The sequence below is a fragment of the Chenopodium quinoa genome, unplaced genomic scaffold, assembly GCF_001683475.1.
Source record: "Chenopodium quinoa cultivar QQ74 unplaced genomic scaffold, ASM168347v1, whole genome shotgun sequence".
Taxonomy (NCBI): Eukaryota; Viridiplantae; Streptophyta; class Magnoliopsida; order Caryophyllales; family Amaranthaceae; genus Chenopodium; species Chenopodium quinoa.
The window spans coordinates 2,742,627-2,762,412 of NW_018742899.1; the positions used below are offsets into that span (position 1 = coordinate 2,742,627).

General features: G+C 38.1%; 1 protein-coding gene across 1 annotated transcript; it reads left to right on the forward strand.

Annotated features, from left to right (window-relative positions):
• Positions 1 to 15,543: 15,543 nt before the first annotated feature.
• Positions 15,544 to 17,312, forward strand: LOC110727150 (serine/threonine-protein phosphatase 7 long form homolog). Its single transcript, XM_021906708.1, has 3 exons — positions 15,544 to 15,818; positions 16,492 to 16,589; positions 16,668 to 17,312. Exons 2-3 carry the CDS (start codon positions 16,497 to 16,499, stop codon positions 17,097 to 17,099), a joined length of 525 nt encoding a protein of 174 aa, XP_021762400.1. The 5' UTR covers positions 15,544 to 15,818; positions 16,492 to 16,496; the 3' UTR covers positions 17,100 to 17,312.
• The last annotated feature ends 2,474 nt before the right edge of the window (positions 17,313 to 19,786 follow it).

Consider the following 19,786-nt stretch of genomic DNA (forward strand, 5'->3'; position numbering starts at 1 on the left):
GACTAAAATGTACTCTGTATTATTTACATTCATTTAGAAGAATATTTTTTACCAAAAACTTTGAAAGAATGGAGCAGAAAAGGGAATTTGAGCAATGTATTAAATATCTATCTTTTTCTCACTTTTTTCTTGCGAGGGAGACTGTCGGGTGTTCATAACCTGGACCATTATATTGGAGAAAGGCTTAAGTAATTGCCACAATTTTTTTTAGTCGATAGGTGTTACATCATACTAATTTCATTCAGAATATCTCCTACTTGTACCAGACTTGTTTCAGGATTTGAAATTTTTTTACGGTATAGTTTTAGTAGTTAAAACAGCTATGTAAAGAATATTATTCGAATCTTCATTATCATTTATACTTATTGATTATAAGAAATTGTTACAACTAATTTCAGATGTTGATGATATTGTAGTTATAAGTATTTGGATTAGAGCGCTAGATACTCTAGCTTTGCATATAGAGCTGACTCACAGGCCAAGTCAATTAAGTCAGCCAGTCAACACCAATATTGACTACTTCTTTTGTGTTACATATTTCTAAATGTGGACTACCTGAGACTATCTATATACCAGTACCTGTATTTCAAAAAGACCTTGTGTGTCAATTGTTCGGGTGGAAGTTGAGATCAACATTGTAATTTCATTTTCGGAATGGCATAATGGAATTTTCTACCTTTTAATGATCCTGACTAAAATATACTACTAGGACTATGCAATTTTGTGGTTAATATTGATATTTCTTAGAATGCAGCATTATGCATGTGTGTCGATATAACTACAACCTCTACTAATGCTATTGCTAATGCACGTTTTAGTTGCTCTTATTATTGCATATCTGTGTTCATGCTTATATGAATCAGATGACAAGTAATTAGTTACATCATAATGTCATTTAAATTCTCCAATAAATCAACTTAGAGTAGCCTGATATTAATAATAATATAAGTTTGACATAAATCAACTTAGAGTAGCTTGATATAAATCAATTGTAAGTTTGACGTAAAGAGCCCTTATATTATGCATAAAATTATAACTATGCATGGTATCACCACTTCTTTTCAATTCCAAGTAATTATTCATAAAATTATTTTATAACTATGCATGGTATCACAATTGCTTTATTTAACCATGCCTTTTTTTTCATTTACAATATATTTTAATAGACTTTACTATCCGTAATCACCTAAGTTCATCGCAATTGCATCTTCCCAAGGATAATTTGGCCAAATTGGGGGGATCCACAGTGGCAACAGCAGGCACAGTTTCTTGGAGATTCCATGCTCATGAGGATGTAACTTACTGCAAACAACAAAAGGATAAACTAAGAAACTAATCAAACAAACCGATTCCTTTATGTATAATCCCAATCAAATGATTTCCATCCAGAGTTGAGAAAAAGTAATTAATTGAAACAAAACTTACATTTTGTCGTTGTCGTTGATTGTTGGGTCGATGAGCCCCATCAATGTGTTCTTGCAGCTGAATACCATCTTTGAATTTTGAATTACAATATTTGCATACGTATTTACAATCACGATGAACAATATAACTATGTTCTTTAAGACTTTTGTTATTGTCGTACTCTCGGCCGCAGTTATGATAGAGAACCATGGAGAGAGATAGAGTAAGAGAGAAAAGAAATGCAATTTGTGAGTTTACATTTTTATTGTATCGTGAATTGTATATATAGACTCAATGTTATGTTAATTTTGTGGGTTAGGTAATAATTTTTTTTTGAAATTGTTTGTAATTCGGTGGTGAGGGAGGGAAGTAACTATACTGGGCACTTGCATATTGAAAAAGTGTGAAAATGTATGTAATTCAGTGTGTAAAATGGAATGTAATTCTGTGGTAAGGGAGGGAGGGTAGCGAAGTAACGATACTTTTAGTAAAAAGTGTTTGCAGAAACTGGCGCAAATCGTTTAAAAAAAACATCAAAGCTAAAGCTTTTAATTTGTCCTCTTCTAGGTACTAAGGATGCATACTCCAACGAACTTGCTGAGCTCAACGTATGACAAAATAGGCAAACTAGAAAGGGGATTAACTTACAAAATACGCATTTGTTAATAATTGGTGTTTGATATGCATTCCTCCTGATGACAGGACAATGTCCACTATGCTTTAATCAAGTCTCAATTAAACTTCAGATTACACCGCGACTATTAAGTGGGAACATGGAGATGTTATTAAGGAGTTGTATTAAGCATTGTATTATTTGTACAAGTTGAAGTTGTTGGTGCTGGTAATAACTACTTTAACTGGTAAGGAAAAGTTAAAGCACATACAGACTTCATATGACGATCAATATTTTGGTGCACTTTTGTGTCGTTTAAGGCAATGTACTTGGATTTAAATACGAGTATTCGACCTACTCGTAGGTAGTTTAAAAATATTCCACTGATTTATATACGAGTACTCGGCCTACTCGTAGGAAGTTTAGATCATTTTCTAAAAACGGCAAAATGTTTAAATATATGTATAATCTTGTATATGAGTTATGTAAAACAATCATTTAGAAAGGAATAACATAGCATTTTTTTTTTTGAAACATTAACATATCTATTTTTAGAGATTTGTTTATTATTTGTCTTAAAACTGACTTCTTTTACATTCTTAAAACTTTATTAATAACATCAAATTAAGGTAGGTCAATCAGTCAGTGTAACATAAATTATTTTTTCTAAAACATCATTGGTAGGATTTCATTATTTTTCTGTAATTTATACTCTTTAAGAACAAACATTACCATGAAAGATGTCGTTGTTCGTTGTACATTGTATATGAATAGAGAGAGTTCCTAGTATAATACAAAGTAAATTACATTACTAATTAAAAAGAAATTTATTTTTTTCCCTACCGTCTTATTACATGAGTCATTACTAAAATATTTCCTCCGTTTAAAATTAGTTTACAATTTTAACTTATACAATGTTCACAAATTTCTCATAACATGTCAATAATAGTTAGTTTTAGGTGTTTATGACTTGAAATATAAAAATAAAAAAAAATAAAAAAATAAAAACCGATTAACTAAGTTTTAGGAACCATTTTCATCCTAATATGCCCTAAATGACTTCTACTTTGCCCATTTTCTTCATTTCTTAACAAATGAACTATTTCTTTCTCATAACATGTCAATATTAGGTAATTTTAGGTGTATAGGGCTTAAAATCACAAAAACTGACCAATTACCTAAGTTTTATGAACCATTTTCATCCAAATTCATCAAAATATGGCCTAAATGACTTCTACTTTGCCCGTTTTCTTCATTTCTTATCAAATGAACTCTTTCTTTCTCATAACATGTCAATAATAAGTAGTTTTAGGTGTCTATGACTTGAAATCACAAAAAAAAAAAAAAAACCAATTTACTAAGTTTTAGGAACCATTTTCATCCAAATATAGCCTAAATGACTTCTACTTTGCCCATTTTCTTCATTTCTTATCAAATGAACTCTTTCTTTCTCATAACATGTCAATAATAAGTAGTTTAAGGTGTCTATGACTTGAAATTACAAAAAAAAAAAAAAAAACAATTTACTAAGTTTTAGGAACCATTTTCATCCAAATATAGCCTAAATGACTTCTATTTTGCCCATTTTCTTCATTTCTTATCAAATGAACTCTTTTTTTCTCATAACATGTCAATAATAAGTAGTTTTAGGTGTCTATGACTTGAAATCACAAAGAAAAAAAAAAACGAATTTACTAAGTTTTAGGAACCATTTTCATCCAAATATATCCTAAATGACTTCTACTTTGCCCATTTTCTTCATTTCTTATCAAATGAACTCTTTCTTTCTCATAACATGTCAGTAATAGTTAATTTTAGGTGTTTCTGACTTGAAATCACAAAAAAGACCAACTACCTAAGTTTTAGGAACCATTTTCATCCAACATTATCCAAATATAGCCTAAATGACGTCTGCTTTGCCCATTTTATTCATTTCTTATCAAATGAACTCTTTCTTTCTCATAACATGTTAATAATAGTTAGTTTTAGGTTTTTATGACTTGAAATCATAAAAAAGACCAACTATCAATATAGGACCAAATACATCTATAATAATTTCTACTTATCCCAATTTCATGAAATCAATCAAGTTAGTTTAGATTCTAAGTTATATTGAAGTTGTTAATGCAATTTGCTTCGCTTTGGTGTTGGCTGGCACTGTGCCTTTCCCAGGCACATCCTTGAAGTGCGTCTGCAGAAAAAGCTCATGAGTTTTTGGTAACTGGCCTTGATTCTTCGCCGCCTTTGATTGTACATACAGAAAATCATCGTTAACATGTCACACCACCATTACATAGTAATACACAAATGCCTTCTATTTTACTTGCCTATTAAACAAACTTACCATCCTTTTTGCATGTTGTATAGCTGACATAGAACCCTGATAGTGGGTTGGTTCAACGATATTTTTCATGGAACCGCCCCTTCTGTTATTCCTATTTTGGGCAGACCGCTTCTTATACGTCGGATCTGTGGCAACAATATCCATCATCTTCTTGTGGACTTCCTCATTGGGCCAGCTTGGCTTGGCGCCATTCATCTTGTGTGTGACTGTGTAGAACATGTCACGTAGGCGAGTTGCAAACTTGCTTTTGAAGGTTTGCTTCACATGCTCGTTCAACTGAGGTGCCCATGTAAATTGTTTCTGTGAATGATAAACTTTAAAAGTTAAAAACTCAGCTCCACCAATACACTTAATAAAACATGTATTAACTAAGTTAAAAATAGCATACGCTGAACAAGTTCCATCAGTGTTCTTTCGTTCCTTCATCAACCTCTCCATAGATCCTCCAAGGGTGTCGTAGTATCTAGTTAGCGTACCGGAGACCATACTCCTCACCTTGTTATCATCAAACCTACATTAAACGAGAAAAAACCATGTTAGATGATCGTCAACCAAAAGTAATATAGAACTTGTTAGAAGTAATAAATAGGTTAATTTTACGAAAATAAGAATATAAGCCCAATTCATTAAATGTATGTACGTACCAGAGCGTAATAGGGTCTAATACCGGCAACTCATAAGACTGCGAACCCACTTGCCCCTGAAGCTATTGCCCATGCTGCTGTGTCTGAATTTGTGCTTGGGTGAAGGCAGGTTCCTGAGTGGCACCCAAATCATGTGCCTTCGCTTCCTCCATTTCTTCGTCGTCGTCATAGATCACCATGTGAGCTTTCCCCTTCCCCTTTGTTTTCTTCAACAATTCTCCATTTTTACCCCCCGCCATGACCACCTGAAATAGTTGTTAGTAACATGACATGATATTATAAATTACAATTATAGTGCAATGTAACAAAATTTTATACAAAAATTAATGATTCATTATACGACCAAGTCATATTTTGATTTTACAATAACAAGAAAATTCTTAAAAGAGTTTAACATATTCTTCTATTCATTAATCTCATCACTACTATCATCTAATAATACATCGATGTCATTAATCTCTTCACTATCACTAGAGTCGATGCTAGATTCATCATCTTCATCGCTTGAGATAACATAGTCATCGTCATCTTCTTCATCATCATCATCTAGGACATAGTCTAGAATGTCATTCGGTGGGTAAAACGTTGTATGTACTTGTGGGGATGGGGCCTGCAAAAACTCTAAGTCCATTGGAGCATCAACCACTGACCTTGCTTGTGTTTTAAACACAGCCCACTATTGAACTCGATCCCGTTTCAGGCTAGGGTATGATGCGTAATACACTTGAGTCACTTGGTAAGATAATACAAAGGGATCATACTTGGGGTATTTCTTAGTATGATTTACTTTGACAAGCTTGTATTGTTCATGTATGTTCATTCCCCTACCACAATTCATCCAACTACACTTAAACAAAATAGTCTTGTACTCTTTTTCGGGACCAGTGTAGACAAGTTCAATTATGTCGTCTAAAATGCCGAAGTACTCTCCACCATCCTCACTTGATACACACACACCATAATTCATTGTAGATTTGTGTTTGCCATGGGAATGTGTATGGAAATTAAATCCACTACCAAAAATCTGCCTCTAAGTTCGAACACGCTTGAAAGGACGCATGCACAACACTCGCAGGACATCCGAATTTGGTTTCTCTTCAATCACCTATCAACGTTTTGAATATAAACGTCACAATTCATGAATTGAATATATTGAAGTGCAAGATGTAAAATTTATAATTATGTCACGGTTAGAACGTTTATATCACTTTGTGATGCAACCAATCAGAGAATTCAGCTTCGCATTTCTCCATGACTTCTTCTCTACGCAGATAAGGTCGAGTATTAAGAATGTAGTCCTCAAACTTCCTAGGAGGTCAAAGACACAAGGTAAATCAGCATTGCAATCATTTTAATTGTTCATAACTTTGAATACAATTCATTCCTAAACATGTTATTCCTTTCGTATTCACCAAGAATGCCGCTGTTTCGTAGCACTAACAAATAAGCACACTCGAGTTCCTTTTCATTTAAAAACCAAGTTTTACCCTCATTTGATACACGACCGCTATCCGCCGTGAACAACTCTGGTATTTCAGCGTTGTCCACTGTGGAGTCCACGCCGACATTCACATTTCGACCGAGATCTCGTGTTTTTGTGTCAACTGACGCCTGAAAATAATTAGAGCAGAAGTTTGCTATCTCTTCGGTGAGATAAGCGTTGCATATAGAACCTTCAACTCGAGCCTTGTTCCCAGTGATTGAGGAACCTACAATTATAGTTATATAAATGTATAAATAAGTCATGACAATGAATGGGATGTAAAAAAGAGGATGTGAAAGGGTCTTTAATTACCTTTCGAAGGGATACATCCATCTATAGCCAATTAGGATTCTCGAGTCGGGCTGACGCGGCAGGTATCACTGGATGTCTGACTTTATTACAGACCTGGATATACAAGTATTTTCCTGCATTTCGACCACACCGCGACCCGGTTCCTATTGGGGATGGGATGCCACATGCTCGTGCGTGGAGTCCGCGGTTCGAGAAGAAGTTCGTTGACCGCCTCTGATCGATACGGTTATTGCTTGACACGATGTCCCCCTTAGAGGTAAAGTGTTATATTGTGATGCATTTATTATATGAATCTTACTAATTTGAAAAAATGTGCAGGTGAACTGGATGCCTTTCAGCGAGAACCCTAGTAATAGGGTACCCAGGACCCTTTACACGGGACTGATTCAGTATCGTGAGATCGTAGAGGCGTACATGCCCCAGTGCTGTCTTTGCTAGCTTGGATTTGTCCAAGTTGTCCCTCCTCCACCAGCATGGCCCAGTAAGGCGGTCCGACCTGCGTCGTCGAAGAAGTACGTCGTCGAATGGCCAGAAAGCATGATTGCCACGTAGGAGCAGTTTTCGATGGTTGCCCGCCTATGGCTGCGGAGCTGCAGAGGCCGCCAACTAGGGTGCCTCCCATGTGTGACCACCACTACATGGAATGGTACAACCGGTATTCGCACCCGAGGTTGTTCAGAGACTTCCACCATTACGACGCCGATGATGATGATGTGCCACCGCCCACTGCCGTGGATGCGGTATGTCTCATAAAACATTTACTGTAGTGTGTTTTTTTTTATTATTTTATATCGTTATTGAAATTCATGTGTTTTTTGTTATGTGTAGTGGATGGGAAAGATGATGCAGGTGGGACAAAGACTCTTTCAGGAGAGGGACAGCATGATGACTGCATCCGGCAAAACGCTATTGATGATATGGAACGTGCCCTTGCGCAGTGGCAGTGGGCGTCAAAGAAGGATTACTGATCTGTTGGCAGTTTATTAATAGAACATTTTGTACATTATCATACTAGTTTGTAAAATCTGACATTATCGTTTAAGTTTGTAACATTTGACACTATCATTTTAAGTTTTTAAAATTTGACATTATCTTTTTAGTTTGTAACGCGCAAATACTAATTAGTACGCATGCAAGATATAAATGTAGTCAAGATTAGAATACAGAAAATAAATAAATGGAATAAAAATAACAATACAAATACAAGGTTACAGAAAAGTTATACGCATGAAAAACTAAAAGGTAGCTAGGTTGTTCCAATGGTGGATGCAGTCATGATACAACACATCCCAACCCTCTACGCTTGGTGTCCGAATGGTGTATCACCGAGGTATGATCGGTGGCACCAGAAAATCGGATGACAGGTCCAATCGGATGAAATGTCTGTATGACGACCCCAGAAATGCAATAGCTAAATCTCTTACTAGTCTGGTGATGGTCGCATGCGAACACCAAGGGAGAACCGTGGTACATGGAAAATAAGCTCGACTACGCAAACCAAGCCCGGAATGCATGACTGCACACTTGTAGATGTTTGCAACGGCAAAGAGATCAAGTGGCTCGTCGAACCAATGATTTTGACTACAAGGTCTTCCTCCCCACCGGATACGCCGCAGAGAACTATCCAAGTCTTGATCGTAAACATGACGATAAACATCTCGGTTTGAGGCAATTTCATTGTACATCAACTGACGCACTAAAGCGTAGTTGTCTTCACCCATCTAAAGCACATCAGCCACGACCCGGAATCCGCAGTTACCATCTGCAACCACATCATTCCACCCGTCCAAGTATTCCATGATGATGTTAGGGATCCTGTCCTTATATGGAAACTGATCAATATCCACTCTTCCTGTTGCATATATCAATAAACACAATTAACAAGTCAGTAGTAAACTAAACAAACATTCTAAAAAGTAAATTAAATTAAAGTACTGTAGCGGTTCCGGGCATATTCACCGACGAAGAAGATTGGCTACGACTGGATGACGATGAACGACCACGAATGTACTCAAACGCACTCCTGTTCCGCTGTGCTTGTCGACCTCTAGGTCGCTCGACCCCTTTCAGGTTCCTCGTAATCCAAGCATGACGTGTTGAACATGTCATGAAGTACGTGGGTAGCATCACGAATGATTGAAGGGTGACCGGAGGAAACTCGGTCAAACATCGAATGAAACTGCTCCAACTCCTCCTGTTCACGGTTGACCGTCTGTGGAGCAGCATGCTCTCCAATAACGAGCGTCCGCCAGAATGGATGAACCTGATCAACATGTAACGACACCCTATCTTGGGTAATTACGCAGTGAATGGTGCATACACAAGGTAGTCCATGAGTCACTGATATAGCACATCCGCACCGAATAGCCACTTCATCACCCAACTCCTTCATCCTGTTGTGCTCGCTCAGAATTAACCCCAAGCAGTAGTGTGACACACGACCATGGAGAATCTTAAATATGAAATGGTCGTACATCATACCATGTCGCCGTCTAGAGTCCTCGAGAGAGTTCTTGATGCTGTTCTTTGAGTATCAATAGCCTTGTTTATTCTCTCGAACAGTGTATCCTGAGCGGAGGTGGAAGAATCAATCCAATCTTCAAAGCTCTATGAGCGCTCTCAACTCTACATGTCGTAGTGTTTCCAAAATGAAGAACTTGGTTTGTCCAATATTTGGCAAACTTTTCCATGTGAGGTATCCACTGCTGCATCACATAGTTTCCACTGTTGCATCACATAGTTTACCACTGTCGGACACCATTGATACGCATCCTTGAAGTTATCTAAGGCTCGATCGTACTCTGCCTCTGTGGTAGCTTGCAGGATCTTCCGCCACTTACCATTTACCAATCTCTTTGCTGAATCTAAATTCTTGTTTAAAAAGTTGTAGGCTTTGACTTTCACACAATTGTTGATGTGCCATGTGCACAGTAAATGCTTTGATTCTCAAAACAGCTCCGCTATAGGGGAAAAAAGACCTCCCTCACAATCACTGACGATGGCTGATGGCAGAACATTAGGGTCGATGTAGTTTCTCAACTTCTCCAACACCCAATAATAACTCGCAGCCATCTCATCCTTGATGACTGCATAACCAATCAGAAAGTTCTGGTTCGTTAGAGCCATCCCAATCATCTCAACTAGTGGGATCTTGTACTTGTTTGTCTTGTATGTTGAATCGATCAAAATTAAAGATGGCCAAGACTTGATCATATCAGCACAATCAAGATGCACAAGGAATAAATGAGTCACCTCTAATGTCTCTTCATCATAATTAAACCAAAACAGGTAACCACGTGCTTGTGCCTGGTGTAGACGCTGTTGTATAGGGTTCCTTCCCTCTGACCGTTCAAACCTCAGTTTCTATCTGACGTTGTAGATGTGTCTTCAGTTTGGCTGATCTTCAGAAAATTTCTCTAACATAGATGCTAATATTTTAGCAGGCTTCACATGAGCATCACTCATTTCTTTGACAACTAATTTTACAGCATGACTTAGGCCACTTAACTGTCAATGACCCACTTCATATACTATCATCTCATGGTTGTGATACCCCCACTTAGAGTAACCCTTCAATTCCCAACCATCACGACTTTGGTGTTGTTGAACTTTTACTCTGAACTCACACCCACAACCTTTCCGCTTTGTATCAAACCGAATCGCTGTACTAAAATCTTGTTCCTCCCTTTTGCGATAACGGTCGCATCTCAAAATGCGATCCATTCTACCATCCTGTTGAGATTTATGAGTTGCACTACTAAACAAAAACCAGATCTAATTGCAACCTGTTTTGCCCAATCAATCGCTTGTTGAGCATCTTCGAAGGGACCATCATGTACAAAAATCCCACTGTAATCATTTCTGTCTCCACCATAATCCTACAACAATGACATATTATATTTAAATACATAAAATTATATAAAGATTAAATTAATACATTTAACACAAAATTAACACATAAGTAATTTCTAAATTTTTTATTTGTAAATTTACTTTCTATATTTAACGCATAATACATTTAATTTCTAAATTAACATATAATTATTTATAAAAGTATTTATACACATACAAAATTAAAACATAATTTATTTTATTTTTGAAATTATTAACACATATTTAATTTACACATAAAAAATTAAAACATAATTTTATTAATATATATATAAAACATAATTTTGTTTTTTTTATGAAATTATTAACACATATTTAAAACATAAATTTACACATACAAAATTAAAACATAATTTTATTTTATTTTTGAAATTATTAACACACATTTAATTTCAAATTTATCAAAGTTAAAAAACAAAAAAAAAAATGACGAAATTATGGTCGGCGTTTGGCCAGGCCGCCGCCACCGTGGCGTTGGCATCTTGCCGGTACACGCTAGATGCCACTACCATGGTGGCGGCGTCTTGGCCAGGCGCCACCGCCACGGTGGCGGCTAGGCCAAACGCCGGCCAGCGTTTCGTCATTTTTTACCTCTACGTACCTCGTTTTCTGGCGACGATGACGGTTCTCCGGTGTCCCTTGGAGATCCAATCCTGCTCCACAATTTTCGTGAGAGAGAATTTCGTTTTGGCTACAAATTAGAAAAAGGGCAAAAGCGTCAAAGTAAAAATGATTGTGGGCTTTATGTAGAGATTTGTGGGGGATGTTTAGCAGTTGAAAAATCAAAACCCATGTTGAATACTTTCACTCCTTTTTTTTTCTTTCTTTTTTAATTTTTTCTCATTAACTCCAAAATAGCAAAATAATTGAAGTACTCCATTATTTCTCCACTGCTCCCATTTTAATTATTTTTCAACAACATGTCAAGATTGTGAATATATAATTAGGATTCAGTTATACTCTGTAAACAATGTGCAAATATGGAATTTAGCTTAAAGTATTATCAAGTATTACCTAAAACTTCAAAGTGAATATAGGATTAATCCCAAAATCACGAGCTGTTTTTTGAGTTTTTTTTTTGGGAAGCAAATGGACCACCCTCTTCCATTCTATTGAAGCCAAATATATATTCTCTTTGTGAGGACAAGTAGGCTTAGTGTGGTCGGGTTGTTTGCATATGGAACAAGATTTAGTTTTCTTCCCAACTCTTTTCCACCTTTCTCACGTCGTTTTTTTAGATGCCCTTTTGTCTTAGATTTAGGGGGCAAATACACATTAGTTTCATGTGTAGGTTCATCATCCATGAGATCAGATTCTTCTTCTGTCAAAATTTCATCTTCTCCTCCATCAACACTACAAGTACCACCTTGAACAACGTTACTAGAATTCAAGACCCCTCCTTGACCAACAGTAGTAGTTTGCACAAGGCACCCATTCACTTTGTATGTGGTATCAAACACAATCACATCACCATACTTTTGATAAAGTTCAAAGCTTTGGCCTTGACACCAAAACAAATGTTCAAGCCTCCTACTATCATCCACTGTGTATGTGTATCGAAACAATTCATTCTATTGTTTTGAAGATTGAATATACTCTAAAAGACTCTTAACATCATCATCTCCAAGCACTCTCTTAACTTTAGCAAAAAGATTACGAACATCTCTTTCAATAAATGATAGCTCACCATGTCTAATGTTTTTTTCAAGCTCTGCCCATGACTCGAATGATTTGTCTTACCGAAAGTCCAACTTCTTTATAGAGTAAATTTTTTTTTCATCCTCTTGACTAATAAAACGATTAGCTGCCAGAAGATGCATTTCATCAGATGACAATAGCTCGTGATTATGCTCTTTCACAAACTTTGTGATATGCCATTCTTTGGGAAATATATCAAAACACCTTTTCAGTACCGTAGACACCTGATTATGTCTCCCCAAAAACCAAACCCAGTGATGAGTACCTTTCACGTCTTTGATTATCGAGTTAGGTGAAGAGTTGAAGAGTCTCGTGAAATTCCCTTTAGCCTTGACCATCTCTAACCTTTCCTTAATGTTTTAATCCAAAATCATTCATTTCTTGTCCTTAAATAAAAAATCATTCATTTCGTGTCTTTAAACCAATCATTCATTTCGTGTCTTTGAAAATTATTCATTTCGTGTTCTCTTTATAAAACGTCCAAACCAGTCTATTTTGGTCCATAATCCTGGTAATTGTTTAGTTGGATGGGCTTGAAAAGAGCTTTCCAACGATATATTATAAGCCCTAATCCGAGTTATTACGAATAAGTTATGGCCAAGAGCCCAAACCGAGCCTTAATTATCTACGATCCAATGACCGTGTGGAGGGTCCATTAACCTTAACCTCATTCCAAAACCAATTAGGATTTATTATGAGCTTCCAGAATCCTTTAGAAGGTTGTTTTCAATCCTAAATCCATTAGGATTTATTAGCTTCTAAAATCCTCTATAAGGTTCTAATTTATCCAATTTTTGAAAAGATAAATACGTAAGAATTTTATATCGGATAAAACACTTGTTTTTCAATGATTTTAATTCAGATAAAATTAGAATTCGTACAGAAATTTGATTAACCCAATTTGATTGGAAGTCGAATTCCGTACGGATTCTATCTTCCAAAACCATCGCTAAGCGATAAAACAATCGCGTCGCAATAAGCCTGTCGCACCGTTTCGACTCTCTTTTATTATAAATAGAGGTTGTTTTCCTCCGTTTTCAATCATCAACAAGCTTGATCACCAACAATCATCATCTAATCCCCTTTCTCTAAACTATAAGCTTTCTCTCTCTCTCTCTCTCTCTCTCTTTCTAGTCTTAGCCTAAACACATCCCAACACCTTCTTGATATCATACACCATACCTCCTTCACGAGCCTTGAATACTCCAAGCTAATCTCAAAGTTGCCTTCGACCTCGACGTGAAAGATTAATAGTTCTGAGGGTTTGGTCCCAAATCTATATTTCAATTATTATTTGATTTATTTACTTTGTTGATTTAATCTTTCTTGAATTTACTAACGCGTGTATTGTTTTGATAGAAAGAGATACGAGGCATCGAATTAAGTAATTCGATTACTTATTTGTTCCTTTGATATAGAAATCATGCTTAGGATGTTATCTTAATTCTTAGTATTATGTTAGGATGCTTTTGTGATTTCTAGTATCATGCTAGGATGTTTATATTAATTCCTAGTATCATGTTAGGATATTTATATTAATATTCCTAATGTCATGCTTTCTAGTATCATGTTTAGGCTAATGCTTTGATTTTGATTATTAGTGACATGCTAGGGTTTGTTATTAATCTGTTTAGTATCATGCCTAAGATCTTGCTAATAATGTTTTGAGGATATTATGATGATGATGATTATTGTGTTAATTATACATTACTTGATTATTCTTGATTATTGTTATTGCTTGATCACGCCTCTTTTGGCAGGTTTAAAGGGAATTTGTACTTGGAATCACGCTTAATAAGATAATTAATAATTTGTTTTAGGCTAATATGATTTTAATTCAAGTGATCGCCAATAATATATTTATTTGTGCATTGACAATCAACCAACATAGATTAAACAGGTTTCGGGCTAACTTGTTGTATGTATGTTAGATCGGAAAGCGCACATGAATATCATAAGAATTAAGTAAAGACCGATTTAAGGCGGGTTCAATCTCTTTTAGGTCGGATTCGTACCATCTTCCCCGAATATCCAATCATGGTTCCGGACCACTATGGAGTTAGCGATCTCCGTGATTGTGAATGGGGTGTAACCTTCACACTCGTGAACGGTTTAGAAGTTCCTAAAACTTGTTGGTGACTCTTTTATCTCTAGCTTCCTTCCCTTTGGACGCCACCATGCTTAAAGGCATGATCACAGTGGGGCTCAAAGTTGATGTTTGAAATATTCCCTACAAAACTATACGCATATGTGCCTTGCAATCACATCTACATACTCCTTTTGTCTTTGAGGTTTCGACATATCAACCACTTTCAAAGGTTTTTTCCCTCCACGATGGCAATACAAATCACGTCTCATAGCCCTTCCATGTTTAGTGTCCGAGCAATCTTTGCGAACAACACACCCATGTCGTTCTGCATAGTTGTTATAGTACAGATAAGCCTTTTCTTGCCTCTCAAAAGTTTGGCCAATAAAAGGTTCATTTTCATCCTCCTCAATAACAGGATCGTTCAAGTCAAAGTCTAACATTTGCACTAACTGTACACAAAAGTTTATATTCATCAAACCACTACTACTACTATCAACAAATAAATAAAGAAAGACATCTACATATGTCTAATGTAGGTAGAGGAGAAACCAAATGGGTTCAAAATAAATTGAAAAATATTAGACAATTCATTGAACAGGTTGTGGCAATTATACTATCACGAAATTTTCTCAAGTAATTCCAAAATATCAATTATGATGGTTAATTTCTTATTGAAACTCATATATTAATCCAATGTAAGACAAGAAGACTTACCAATATGGTCCAGAAAGCACTTCAATGTTCAACCTCTTGCTCAATTGTTTTTTCCTTCACAAGTAATAGATAGAAAGTTGTGAACGTTTTTCCAATTTGAGCTCTAAACGTAAACTATTGACAAAAATGGTAGCGTGGAAAAACTATTTACCAAACTAAGCTTCCAGGGTAAATCGCTGTCTCGGACAGCGTTTTACCCCTGGTTTTTTTTTTTAAAAAAATTCAACTGGTAAACGCTGTCCCAGACAGAAAAATACCTTCTGTATTTTTTTAAATTCAGTAGGGCATAAAACGCTGTCTTGGACAGCGTTTTATCCTTGGGTTTTTTTAAAAAAAAAATTCAATGGGTAAAACGCTGTCCGAGACAGCGTTTTATGCCCTGTTTTTTTTTTTAAATGAAACGCTGTCCGGGACAGCGTTTCATGGCCATATATCAGCATGTTCACTTCAGCAGAATGCGCAAGAACTCAACCTCAACCTCAACGCTTTCCCTCCTCCCTCTCACACTAAACCACGACCGTACTCAAACACCCGCATTGCCGCCGCCGCCCACCCTTGCGCCACCGCTGCTGCCGCCACCTTGCTGCTGCCCTCCTCCCTCTCACACTCACTCACTCAATTTCGTGGTTAGCCCTAAACTGAATTTAGTGTAATTGCATAGTTATTGTGGTTAATTATTGTGAATTGTATGTAATTGCTCTTACTTGTTGTTAATTCATGTCAATTGCATGTAATTGTTGCTAATTATTAATGAAAATGTGGTACATTGTTGATAATTATTGATGGTGATGTGGTACATTGTTATTGAAATTGTTCATGACATTGGTGAAGTTGATGATGGTGAAAATGTTGAAGTTGTTAATGGTTGAAATTGGTGAGAAGAGATGAAATTGTTGAAATTATTGAAATAGTTTAGGTTGAAATTGTTGAAATAATTCAAATTGTTCATGAAATTGTTGAAATTGGTGAAGTTGTTGAAAGTGAAGTTGTTATAGGTGAGAAGAGTCTTATTTCAGTGTTGATAATTTACCTCGCTCTAGATTTTGATAATCCTAAAATGTGTTTTGGTTATGTAGAATATGGCGTCACAAAATGTAGTTTTGTTATGCCGGTGGGGAGGAGAAATTCTGTTTGATGGACCCCGGGTCGAGTATAGTGGGGGAAATATGGAACCACTAACACTAGAACCGAACATGACTATGAATGATTTGATAACATTTGGAACATTTGATCGTTAACATTTTGGTTAATTGCTAATGCGTTAACTCTGTTGGGATTTGTTAAATTGCATGTGAACAGATACGATGGACGGTGAAGATCGTACGCCTGGACCCGTTGACCCTTCTGTGCTTACACTACAGGGCACACACCGCAGCGTTGCCGTATGGGATCAGACGGTAATATTGCATTTGTTTGTTCATGGACTACAGCTTGTTGAGTTTATATGGTATATGATCTTAATTTCTTTCTAACAGGTTGATCCGGCAAAGCAGCTCGTTTGCAGGCATTACACCACCAGGTTCATGGTGGGGTGGGGAATCGATCCTCGCGTTTTGGCGTACGTCGAGTTTGTCGGTTTAGGTGGTTTTCACCGTATGGCGTATAGGGAGATCGATCGAGCGCTTGTCACTGCGCTCGCGGAGAGGTGGAGACAGGAGACGCACTCCTTCCACCTACCTGTTGGTGAGACGACCGTTACGTTACGGGACGTGGCGATTCTTACGCGCCTTCCAGTACATGGGTCTGCGGTGACAGGACACGCGTTAGTCGATCCCGTCGGTTTGGTTGGTCGGGTACTTGGTGTCCAGCCAGGTCCCGCCGATATTAGGGGATCCGGGTTGAGGACCGGCTGGGTCCGTGAGACTTTCCGTGAGCTACCACCAGGGGCTGATGACGCCCAGGTTTAGAGATACGCCCGGGCGTACTTGTTCTTCCTCATCTCGGGCGTGTTGTTCGGGAATAAGAGCGGGAGCCATCTCCAGCTCATTTACATGCAGCTGTTGGACCACGACTGGGATCATATCCGAGGCTACAGCTGGGGTAGCGCCTGTCTGGCGACGTTGTATCGCCAGCTGTGCAGAGCATCCCACGTAGGTGCTAACGAGATTGGAGGTCCCCTGATTGTCACCTGCCCGACCGAGTCATGAGGCAGTTTGGACTACGCCAGACTATCCCACAGGGGTGTGACACTAGTGTACAGCTTCACGGCATTGATCGTCGGGGAAAGGGGGAGACCAGCTGGGCGCTGGAGCATTGGCGTTTCCTTCAGCTATGGGAGCAACGGTTGGAGTTCATCGTTGGAGGTGATCTAATGCAGGGGGCTATGGATCCCGACGATCCGTACATGGTGTGGTACAGGCGTATCACACGACGCTTCATCAACCCCAGCTACGCACCACCATCCACACATTACCATCCAGCATATGACATCATTAGCGGATATGTGAGTTATTATTTTTCTACACCTTTTCAACAATTTCCATATTTGTATGCCATAGATCTGACTGATCGATGATTACTGCAGGCGGCGGATATGGTGGCGATGGTTGATGCGCTATCAGTCTCCCTTGAGTGCGGACCCACTAGAGCCCAAGTCGAGCAGGTGCGAGATATGGGCGTCGCTACCTTACGGAGATATGGTCACGCTCATCTCGCCCACCGGCGGGACGGTCATGATGGCAACTCACAGTTCGATCTCGGCCAGAGCAGCGGTGGATGTGATCCTACGTCACCCAGACACGCAGAGGATTACAACATCCACAGTATTGCGCCCTCTGGTACCCAGGAGGACCCCTCGTCCAGTCAGCTGACTCCCCCACCGCCCCGAGACCCATTCACCACCGTCACTCATTACAGGCGGCGACGTGTCAGACGGAGGGCCGACACTCAGGAGGCCGGACCTTTACCCCGAATAAATGAGTCGGGCTAGTATTATCTGTTGTATTCCCTGTTATTTTGTATAATGATGTACATAACACTTATGAAATTAATATAATAAATCTTTTTTGAATGACTCCGTGTGTGCTTTGAAGTTAATTTGGTGGTTGGACTGTTGTTGGGCTGTTTCGAGTTTTCTGCAGTGCTTAAAGTTGACGGAACTCCCAGAATATGGTGGTGGTACGTGGTGGGGAGTGGCGGAGTTGGTGGTCGACGGTGGTGGGGTAGGGCTGTGGAGCTGGCTGTTGTGGTGGCTGTTGGAGGACTGCAGCATGCAAGCTGTTTGCTGAAGCTTGTTTTCTGCCTGGATGCTGGTTGCTGTTTCCAGCAGAAAAGCGCTGTCTGAGACAGCGTTTTATGTTCAAGCATAAAGCGCTGTCTGAGTCAGCGCTTTATGTTGAACATATAAAATAGTTGTAGTTGAATTTTTTTTTAAAAAAAACCCAAGGATAAAACGCTGTCCGAGACAGCGTTTTATGCCCTACTGAATTTAAAAAAATACAGAAGGTAAAACGCTGTCTGGGACAGCGTTTACTAGTTGAATTTTTTTTAAAAAAATACCAGGGGTAAAACGCTGTCCGAGACAGCGATTTACCCTGGAAGCTTAGTTTGGTAAATAGTTTTTCCACGCTACCATTTTTGTCAATAGTTTACGTTTAGAGCTCAAATTGGAAAAACGTTCGAAAGTTGTTGTTTGGTGGGCATGGATAATTGGACGAGTATGTGTCTCTAATAAAAATAAATATGAGTTGTGTTGCATATAGAGTAAATTTCTACTTTTATATTTCCATGAAAGGTAATTGAAGAAAGATGAAAAGGCAGAGCAAATTTTAGGCGACAAAGTTGTAGAGATAGAATAGAAAAGAGCCATTAGCATTGGTAATTGATGGGGTATGTGCAACTGTTAATTAATTGCAAGGGTAATAAGTACCTTGTATTGCTTACTTTTGTTTTCAATAGCATTCATTTTTAATATTGAAAATATAAAAGAATCTAGACAATATTAATTCTTATATATAGTCCTAAGAGCTACATACTTCCTCCGTTACGTATTATCCGCAACAAATAGGTTGACACTGCACGAACTCCAAGACAAAAGATATTAAGCCTTGATTAGTAAGATTGAAGGGTAAGTGATTATGTGAAGGAGAGAGAATGGTATGACTAATAATCCACCACATCACCACCAACTAACACCCTTCCACCACCACTATTATATTCGTACTCCACCTGAACCTTCACCACCAGCACCACAACCAGAAACTCCACCACCAGCACCACAACCAGAAACCCCCACCACCAGCGAAATCCACCACAAAACTAGAAACCACTAGCGAAATCCTGAAACCACCACCACCACCAACGAAATCCCGAAATCCCCACCACCAGAGAAATCCACCACGAAAACACCGTACCAGCGAAATCCCGAGCTTTAGATCTGAGATCTTAGATCTGAAATCCACCAGCGAAATCGCATACCCAATTCTCTTTCTCTTTCGTTTCGATCTAAGATCCTTAATCCAAACGAAGAAGACTACAACTAGTGGTGGTGGTGTACACAAACTGGCCTGGACCTGAAAATCGACCTGAAGTGGACCTGTTCGGAATCGGACCGGTGAATTTAGGTCCGGTCTCGGTCCTTAAAAATCCATGATTC

Bases quoted from the DNA above. Each gene is read 5' to 3' on its own strand.
- LOC110727150 (XM_021906708.1), top strand. From the start codon at position 16,497: ATGGACGGTGAAGATCGTACGCCTGGACCCGTTGACCCTTCTGTGCTT. The intron at 16,590-16,667 runs GTAATATTGCAT...TCTTTCTAACAG, and splicing joins TTGCCGTATGGGATCAGACG to GTTGATCCGGCAAAGCAGCT.